The sequence below is a fragment of the Anastrepha ludens genome, chromosome 4, assembly GCF_028408465.1.
Source record: "Anastrepha ludens isolate Willacy chromosome 4, idAnaLude1.1, whole genome shotgun sequence".
Taxonomy (NCBI): domain Eukaryota; kingdom Metazoa; phylum Arthropoda; class Insecta; order Diptera; family Tephritidae; genus Anastrepha; species Anastrepha ludens.
The window spans coordinates 106,421,960-106,431,913 of record NC_071500.1 but is presented as its reverse complement, the minus strand read 5'-3'; the positions used below and the strand labels follow the sequence as shown (position 1 = coordinate 106,431,913).

The window sequence follows — 9,954 nt, the reverse complement described above, 5'->3', positions numbered from 1 at the left end:
ATTCCAAAGTGCCGAAAACGATACAAATCCTTCATTATTAATTTTCTATATGACCAAGCTTATTTACTAAACGTTGTATTAAAAATGTAACGAACGAACATTTTTTTATATACTCTTTAGAAAATAGCTCAATTTTACTTGAAATAAAACGACAATTACCAAATACTTTTAAATTTATGTACATGTTTCATAAAGCGCTTTATTACAGTAATATTTCTTAAGGTGAACCGATGGTTGTAATTTGTTTAGCAATCGACTTGAATATGTTTGCTGTGTTTGAATCCGGCAATTCAGTTAGAACGGAACGAGTTGTACCAACTAATACGTTTAAACGCGGATCAATGGGTAATGTGCCTAAGTGCGGCACACCAGCTCTTTTAGCCAATTCAACGCCCCCGTCTGACGAAAATATATTGGTGCAATTGCTGCAATGTGGACATATAAACCTGAAAAATAAAATACAATCATATAAATTTTAAAGTATTATTTTCAATATGATAAGTAATTTTTTTTTTTTTCGATATTGTGTTGTCAAGCGTAACGGACGTGTTTTGGACCGCTCTTCAAAAATTGTTTTCAAAAAATTCAAATCTGGACACAATTGGTGTTCGTATTGAGACAGTGACTCTATATCAGTGGTGAAGTGGATTTTTGAAGTTTTCTGCCTTTTCCTCTTCCATTTTCCATAAGGAAGAGTTAAAAAAAAAGTTTTAAATATTAACTGTATCACAACAATATACGCAATCCAAGGATTGCAAAAGGTGCAAACTACAAATCCGTGGAGAGACGGGAATAAGGTGTGCGGGTGTATGTGGCAAAACGTATCATTCCCAATCGAAATGCTCGGGAATAGACCAATATACATTAGGAAAATTAGATGAATTTCCCAAACTTCTCTACATGTGTGATGAATGTGTGGTTTATATCAGCAACGTTGACGTTGCAATTAAGGTCTAGTAGCTCTTTGCTAGATATATTTTTTGTTAACGATACCGCTAAAATTCTCCTATTTGACCAGCTTTCTGTGCCAGGTTTTTCTAAGCACGATCTAATTTTCATGACATTTGACTTCCAACTGACCCATGACACTAAATACTATTCGTACCGTGATTTTCTACGCATAGATTATAAGCTTCTTGAAGGGGCTGTGGAGGAAATTGACTGGGAATGTATTCATAACTTAATATCTAGTAATGAGCAAATTAGCTTCATTGAAGAAAACATTAGCTCGCTCTTTCACCGCTTCGTACCACTTGTACACAAACCAGTAATTGATAAAAACCGGCCATGGTTCAGCAACCATATTAAACACTTGATTTGCCAACGCAACAAAGCGTATCGCAAATGGAAGAGCTTCAGAACCTCGGAAACTTATAACATCTTTAAGGCTTGCAGACGAGATGTTAACAAATCAATTAGATTGAGTAAACTAAAATACTATGAGCAGCAGTTTAGTACTGCAGTGGGTTCGAAGCAGACGTGGAACAAAATTCGTGCGATCGGGATTGGGAACAAAAATCAACCTATGCCAGATTTATGTAAATGTACTAAATGAGAATTTTGTGTGCTTGCCCGGCTCTGTTAGTAATATATGTTATGACAATTACAATTCTAATCTTAACGTTGTGATGTCCAGTCTCTGTTTTGAAGGTGTCGATGATTGTGAGGTAGTACAGTCCATACTTAGTGTCAAGTCAAATTCGGCCGGTCTGGATGGAATTCATCCAAAATTTATAAAATGCCTGTTACCAAAGATTTTAAAATATCTTACCTATGCTCTGAATACCGTCTTATGCACGTCAATCTTTCCCAACTCCTGGAAGAAAGCCAAAATCATACCTATTAAGAAAGCGAATGGAGACTACCGCCCGATTGCAATATTTCCGTTCTTATCCAAAGTTCTTGAGCGTATTATGCATCGCCAAATAAACACATTGCAGTCGGGGTTTAGATGTAGTAGGAGCTGCACCACAGCACTCCTAAAAGTGTCTGATGACATAAGGCTCAACATTGACAAAAAGCATGTGACTTTTCTAACTCTACTTGACCATTCAAAGGCATTTGACTCCGTAGACCATAAACTCTTAATTTTGAAGCTTAAAAACTTATTTAGCTTTTCAACGTCGGCTTTGACTCTTATAGAAACGTATCTTAGTGACCGATTACAAGCCGTATGTGGTGATAATACCATGTCAAACTTTCTCCCTGTAACCAGAGATGTACCTCAAGGCTCTATCCTTGGCCCTCTTTTATTTGTCTTGTACATTAACGATTTGTTCGGTGTGATTAAATATATTGGATGTCCATGTATATGCTGATGACATTCAATTATATGTTAGTTGTCCCATTAGCTGTATTGATATTTGCATAAGTAATATGAATTCTGACTTGAGCCTCACAAGAACGTGGGCTTCTGAAAACGGGTTAATTCTTAATCCTGATAAGTCCCAATGTATCGTTATTTACAAAAAAAAAGAGGTTGTCTGTAAAGTCGGTTTACTGACGATAGTTTAACGTGACAACGTCATAAGAAAATACTAAACTAATGGTTGCAATTTTCAAAACAAAATTTTAATTTTATTTGTTTGATAGATATTTTGTATGGATATAGAGGAGGAGGTAAATGGAATTGCAATGGAATAGGTCAAGTTACATTTACACCAACGTGAAAAATGACGAAACATTTATCAAATTCATGAAAGATATCTTCAATTTCGATTGTGCATCAGACGTTAATAAGTCAACAACACTAAGAGGCACCATCATCGATTTGCCTTTTTCAAGACACTTTACACTCGAAACACTCCCTTTCATTTCTTACTTTTTCTATCATCTCCTATTCTCAACAGAGAAATGGTTCATTACCATGCACACAGGAAGAAGGCATATGCAAATACAAGTATGTGAATTTATATACAAATGCGCATATACATACATACACATACATATATACGCTCACTTAAGTAGGAGAGAGCAAGATGTCGAACGTTGCCGTTCGTTTGCTTTGTCGTTCGTTCCGCGCTTTCGCTGGCAGTTCATTCAAGGTAACGACAATGAGCAAGGCAACGACAAATGAGCAAGGTAACGACAAATGAGCAAGGTAACGACAAATGAGCAAGGTAACGACAAATGAGCAAGGTAACGACACATTTTTTTGTGCGTGCAGCCGGCTAAATCGAATTATAAGACGTTATCACGTCAATATATCAAGCTTGATGGCTATACACAAGTCAAACTAAATGGCGCTGTGATTAAATATGTGGACAATGTTAAAAATTTAGGGGTTACATTTAATAGAACTTTGACATGGAACAACCACATCTTTACTGTCATAGGCAAAGTTTATGGTATGCTCCGAAATTTATGGACAACTCAATTTTTTACACCAGTAAACACTCGACTGCTACTAGCTAAAACGTATTTGTTACCAACGTTACTGTATGGTTGTGAGTTATATACTCCTTGTGATAGTGTGTGTCGTAGTAAGCTTAATGTTTTGTATAACAACATTGCAAGATACGTGTACTGTAAAAAACGTTATGACCATATTTCTATATTTGCGAAAAAAAATGTTTCCGTATCCTTTTACGACTTGCTTAGGTTTAAATATTTAGTTTTACTCCACAAGATCATAAACACTCAGAAACCCAGATACCTCAAAGATCGACTTATGCCTTCAAAGTCCTGCCGTTCGTTAAACTTGGCCCCGATGAAATACAGTTGTTTGGTGACGGAACGTCAATACTTTGTGTTCTCTGTCCGTCTTTGGAATACCTTACCTTACAAAATTAAACGTATAAAAGAAAGCTCGTGTTTCAAAAATAAATTGCTTCGCTATCTTGCCGAAAATTGCTGAATGTATTCAAATGGATCCACATTATTTAAATCTCTTCCTATTAATCCCTACTCCTACTACTACTATTTTTACCTTACTTTCCTTTTAATACTTTCTCCAACTTATACTTCTTTACTACTATTTGTAATTTTAATTTTAATTTTGATTTTACTGTTAATTCTTTTATGTAAACTATTCTTAAGGTCAATCATTGTAAAAATAACCTATGGTTGTATGTTTTGACTTTAATAATAAATAAATACATAAATAAGTAAGAATGCAATGCTCCAACATACCCACTCATATTTTCCACAATACCCAGCACATGCACCCCTGTTTTTCTACAAAAAGTCAGTTCTTTACGCACATCATCCAATGCTACCCCTTGTGGGGTGGTAACCATTATTGCGCCTTCGCACTTCACATCACGCATACATTCCATCACTGTTATGTGTTCATCCGAAGTACCTGGCGGCGTATCTATAATCAAGTAATCCAATTCATCCCATTTTACGTCGGTTAAGAATTGACGTATCATCATTGTTTTTTTGGGGCCACGCCAAATCACCGGATCATTACGATTCTTCAACAGAAATCCGATAGACATAACAGCAAGAGTTTTATCTTCGTCTGTGTAGATGGGCACCCAACCTTCATCACATTGGTAAACATCGCTGTGTTCTAAGCCAAGCAAGTATGGCACACTTGGGCCACATAAGTCAATGTCCAGAAGACCCACCTATAATGCAAATATGTAGTAATTCTGGAATAAAATTTTATCTCTACAGCACCTTAAAACCTGATTCTCGCAATGCTAGTGCCAATTGTGTACTAACTGTGGATTTACCAACACCGCCTTTCCCAGATAAAACTAATATAACATGTTTTACTTTATCTAACATTTTCAGAATAACAACGTTTATAAATTATAGCTGCAAAAGAAAACAAAGTATTTCGCCACAAAAATAATCACAATGCGCTGTCAAAAGAAATTTCAATGTTGATAACCCTATATTATTGATAAGAAAGGGAAATGTGATTAGGGTAAAAATATGTATGAAATATTTCTTGTAAAAAAAAAGAGGTTGTCTGTAAAGTCGGTTTACTGACGATAGTTTAACGTGACAACGTCATAAGAAAATACTAAACTAATGGTTGCAATTTTAAAACAACATTTTAATTTTATTTGTTTGATAGATATTTTGTATGGATATAGAGGAGAAGGAAAATGGAATTACAATGGAATAGGTCAAGTTACATTTACAAAAACGTGAAAAATTACGAAACATTTATCAAATTCATGAAAGATATCTTCAATTTCGATTGTGCATCAGACGTTAATAAGTCAACAACACTAAGAGGCACCATCATCGATTTGCCTTTTTCAAGACACTTTACACTCGAAACACTCCCTTTCATTTCCTACTTTTTCTATCATCGTCCTATTCTCAACAAAGAAATGGTTCATTACCATGCACACAGCAAGAAGGCATATGCAAATACAAGTATGTGAATTTATATACAAATGCGCATATACATACATATATATGCTCACTCAAGTAGGACAGAGCCAGATGTCGAACGTTGCCGAACGCGGGGGCCGATTGTGCTCTTTGTCGTTCGTTCCGCGCTCTCGCTTGCAGTTCAAGCACATTAGCTTACATTTGCTTGCATACGGAATACATAGATTCGTATATTTGATATGTCCATATGACTTGTATGCATCTTTACATATAGATTTGTTCTTTATGAAAATTGCGCGAAATTGTATATGTATATGCATGTTTATATACATATATTAGTATACAACATATCTTATAAGGTATATGGTAAATATTACCATACATTTTTGCCTTCATATATAATAAGAAAATTAATAATAATAACATTAAAACAACAGGTATTATTAACAAACTTGGTTTTATTTTAAATTCTTCAAGTGAATCAAATTAATAATAATCAATAAGAAGGCATATGCAAATACAAATACGTGAATTTATATATGTACATATGCGCATATACATACATATATACGCTCACTTAAGTAGGAGAGAGCAAGATGTCGAACGTTGCCGTTCGTTTGCTTTGTTTGCTTTGTCGTTCGTTCCGCGCTTTCGCTTGCAGTTCATTCAATGCAATAAGCAAGGTAACGGCAATGAGCAAGGTAACGACATATGAGCAAGGTAACACTAATGAGTAAGGTAACGACATATGAGCAAGGTAACGACACATTTTTTCGTGCGTGCAGCCTGTTAAATCGAATTATAAGACGTTATCACGTCAATAAATAAATAAGTAATTGGCGCGTACATTTCTGTTAGCTGTTTGACCTAGCTTTTCCTCCTACTTGTAGTGTGCGTGTAGTTCTAAGCCGACCCCGAACAGCAGATATTTTTTATAAGGAACTTTTTATGGAAGAATTGCAATTGCCAAAAAACTTGTTTCTTTCTTTTGGTGTTTTAGTGCACGGAGATTCGGACCTACGTACTCCGAATCGTAGTCACGCATCAATTTATTCGTTAACGGCCGCCGTACATCCATTCGCCTTGGGTTTAATCTCTTATTTACCACTTTCTCTGTTACATCTTCGTCAAGACGAATTTAAAGAGGTGATTTTACAAGACTGCTAGGACTTCTACCTCGGTGTTTCTTATTGCCAAAGTTAGTGGTTTTTACATTTTCCTTACCTCAATTTGTTCACGTCTTTGTAGGTCTACATTTACTTTTCATCCCCCTGGTATTTCTTTCCAAAGAGCTAGGCGAATTGAGCACTATATGCCTCGCGCACAAGGCGAATTTATTACAGGTGACAGCAAACACATATAAGTAAAACCCTACATGTATTTGTTGTTGCGTTTGGTGCAAGCATCATGTCAAAATCAGCAAGCAAATGTAAACATACGAATGTAAACATACCAATACATACAAACAAAGCATATCAATTTGACGTACCTACGGCGAAAAATTCAGCTGGGTGAATGCTGTCACCTTATTAAATCCACCTTGCTCGCGCATGATGCAAAGAATAATTCATTCTTGTGCCTCGCGTCATAGATGACTAGATGTGAAACTCTTTTTCTCGTGAGAGCGCTGAAAAATGTGCATTTTTTATAACATTTCCCAATATTGCCACACCGGTAGAAACATGAATTGGGTATTTTTGAACCAAAGATCTGGAATTTTCAGTTTCCACGCCACCATTGAGGTTAGTATTTAGTGTGCGGTTGCCCAATAGCCTTATATCACTCGTAAACACCTACATATACTAAAAATAAGCACAATCCCTATGAAATATGTACATAAATAAGCAAAAAATTTAAAAATTTATATGTAAATGAAATTATTTAAAACTGAAATACAAAAGTAATTTAATAATAATAAAGTAATGTACGCGAAAACATAAGTTATAATTAAAAACATGACTTATTGCGATTTTTTAATATAACACAGAAATTGGGTAACAAAAAAAAAATTCTCAAACAACGAACAGAATAAGTTAAAGCAGATTACCTTTAATTTTTGTAAAATATCTCAAATACAAATTCAGTTCCCTTACCTACGCTTTTCAACCATAGAATATTTACGTATATACAAATTTACATAAACCAACACACAGTTTTCAATAAAATTACATTATGTACATAAGACTAATTAAAAGTAGAAGTCGAAAAGGATATAACGAGCTTTGAATTCTACAAACTCACTTAAATTTAAATTATTACATTTCAATTGAATTAATTTTAAGGCAAATGATTATAAACATTTCAACATGTCATTTCTCCATTAAGCAAAAACGAACTGTTTTCGTCTGTTATTTTTGGCGCGTTTCTTCTGGCAGTCTGCCATTTCGCCTATCAGCTGTTCAAAATCCCATAATGTGTAAGTGCTGCCAAGTTTTGAAACGTCCTCATGGGCGCGCTCTCTCTCAAAATGAATAAGTTTCACATCTAGTTATCTATGCCTCGCGTATAGGGTAACAAAACAAAATGCTGCAATTCGCCGCAAGTCAAAATCAGCTGTTTAATAAAATTGATTAAATAAATTTCGGTTAAACTAGAAAACGATTTTAGATGTTAATTAAACCTAAAAAATGAGGAAATCAGCCGTACAACAGAATTGCTCTTCAAAACAACAAATAAAATATATTTGCATTAATTGTGGTCATCCTATAGCCGAGTTGTATAGAAAATATAGCAACACCGCAATCAAAACAAACAATTGTGTATGTAAACTTTGAGAGTTTTTATGTTTGCACGTTATTTACAACTTTACATTGCGGTGTTCTCTAACTTTAGGAAAAATGTCACAAAATAGCAGACAAATATATCGAGTTTGACACAATAATAATTTTGGTGGACGCGATGTTGCTGTCACAGGAGTCTTACCGGCATATGCTACATAACCGGAGCTTCAAGGTTATAATTAAAATCTATACTTTACAGTAGTATTTGTAATATTAATATATTTTGTATTGTAACTATTATAGTTAAATTGGAAATTGTCGCTCGTTCTGCTGCTGCTCGAGTCCTTCGCCTTATGGCGACAAAAAGAAAGCATTGCAAGTGTCCAGCAGGATGCGTTACACCATGCAATAATCAGCGAAAAGGGTTTTTATATATGCTGCTTACAAAATTTAATTGGTAAGGCTTTAAAATTGGAAGCAATATAGGCCCATATATGTAAATATTCCCTTAGAAATCGAGTACTGGAAGACGAGAAACGTCTTTATATACGTCAGTTCGCTATAATATTATACTTATTAACTTTGATTCTTATTAGATTACCTGATTATCACATTACTTTTGTTGGTTGTGACCTGGGCACAACGACCATCACTAATTGAATGCACTGGTATTAGAAAATTTTCTCTAATTCTACTGAAAGCCATCACCATAGCTAATTTATCAAAAATGTTCCTGCTACCACTGATAGTATGGCGTGGAAATACTACAGATTTGGGCGCCAACATACATCACGTACTTGTGCTGGGTCACCATCTATTAGCGCTGGTGTATATTTATGCTATAGTAAGTTACTTTAAAAAAACGCAAGCATTTTTTATTATATTGCCCGCTTTTGTAGCAAAAGAGTTTCTTAAGCGTCACATTTCTGTGTGCTTAGAATATTATTTTAGAGTAGAATAATAATTAATTAAAGGGAAAATGTTTGTAATTCACCAAAGTAAATACCCAGTAAAATATGTACATATATAACCAGTTAAGTTATTTTCCAAATATTTCGTATTTTATTTCTAATTATATTGATGCTGATTTTGCCTTTTTATAATACGGTGTAGGTTCACCAACTTTTCTGAGATACATAAATATGTATTTGGGTAAATACATGCATACATGCTCGCTAGTACATATATATGTATATGAATATATTTGACAAAATAATATTCCACATATGTATATACAATTATATTTGTTTCTTCGCAGTACCTAAATCGGAAGTAAATTTATACTATGCATATTACGTAAGTTAAATATGTATCATATGTAGTTAATCATAATATATTAATTTACAATCAAATAGAGGACCTACCAATGGTCAAAAAAATTTGTGATAAATTTTCAATATCTATAAATTATACCGAAAATAAAAACTCTTAACCTCACATTATAAAAAGATAGAAATAAACTTTCACGTTTGAATTATTAAAAATCGTTTTCCATTAATAAGGATTTGAAACATTTATTTTTTTTTTTAATTCTATGGTTTTAAAGTTTTTGCCAGCCATGGCGCTTTTGATGTACATATGTAACATGCTTTACATTGTAGTTGTTGCTATTTTTATGTTATATTGTTAAAGGCAGTTGTGTGTTATTGCCAAGCCTAGACCAATCAAAGCGAGCGATTAAAAACAAAAAAACATAATTAATAATATAACATAAATCTGTTAAAAAGAGAAGATGCACATATGTATGTTTTGTTTACTAGACAAAGAGTACATATTGGTTTATGCACATATACAAAGTTCTAAAAACTCATGGCGTCATTGCTCCCAAAATCTGCACTGTAAAATGAAATTTGATATCGATCATCTAACATTTGCTGCAGTATTTTCCTTGTAAGCAATAACAGAAACTCCAATTTGTTCATTCTTTTATCTAACA

General features: G+C 34.0%; 2 protein-coding genes across 2 annotated transcripts; one reads left to right on the top strand and one right to left on the bottom strand.

The window, feature by feature from the left end:
• Positions 1-163: 163 nt before the first annotated feature.
• LOC128860486 (cytosolic Fe-S cluster assembly factor NUBP2 homolog) lies at positions 164-4,822 on the bottom strand. The gene is made up of 3 exons (XM_054098056.1): positions 4,627-4,822; positions 4,132-4,574; positions 164-446 (listed from the first exon to the last, which is right to left on the bottom strand). The coding sequence occupies exons 1-3, from the start codon at positions 4,735-4,737 to the stop codon at positions 218-220; spliced, it is 783 nt and encodes a 260-aa protein (XP_053954031.1). The 5' UTR covers positions 4,738-4,822; the 3' UTR covers positions 164-217.
• Positions 4,823-7,790: 2,968 nt separating this feature from the next.
• LOC128860485 (protein ARV1) lies at positions 7,791-9,475 on the top strand. The gene is made up of 4 exons (XM_054098055.1): positions 7,791-8,057; positions 8,131-8,250; positions 8,322-8,475; positions 8,615-9,475. The coding sequence occupies exons 1-4, from the start codon at positions 7,926-7,928 to the stop codon at positions 8,977-8,979; spliced, it is 771 nt and encodes a 256-aa protein (XP_053954030.1). The 5' UTR covers positions 7,791-7,925; the 3' UTR covers positions 8,980-9,475.
• Positions 9,476-9,954: the final 479 nt, after the last annotated feature.

What these genes read in the sequence shown, in the direction of transcription:
- LOC128860486 (XM_054098056.1), bottom strand. Translation starts at nt 4,737, where the DNA reads ATGTTAGATAAAGTAAAACATGTTATATTAGTTTTATCTGGGAAAGGC. An exon ending in TGCGAGAATCAGGTTTTAAG is followed by an intron (nt 4,575 to 4,626) that starts GTGCTGTAGAGA and finishes TTTGCATTATAG; the next exon opens with GTGGGTCTTCTGGACATTGA. An exon ending in ATTGTGGAAAATATGAGTGG is followed by an intron (nt 447 to 4,131) that starts GTATGTTGGAGC and finishes TTTATTTTTCAG; the next exon opens with GTTTATATGTCCACATTGCA.
- LOC128860485 (XM_054098055.1), top strand. Translation starts at nt 7,926, where the DNA reads ATGAGGAAATCAGCCGTACAACAGAATTGCTCTTCAAAACAACAAATA. An exon ending in TACATAACCGGAGCTTCAAG is followed by an intron (nt 8,251 to 8,321) that starts GTTATAATTAAA and finishes TAACTATTATAG; the next exon opens with TTAAATTGGAAATTGTCGCT. An exon ending in CTGCTTACAAAATTTAATTG is followed by an intron (nt 8,476 to 8,614) that starts GTAAGGCTTTAA and finishes GATTCTTATTAG; the next exon opens with ATTACCTGATTATCACATTA.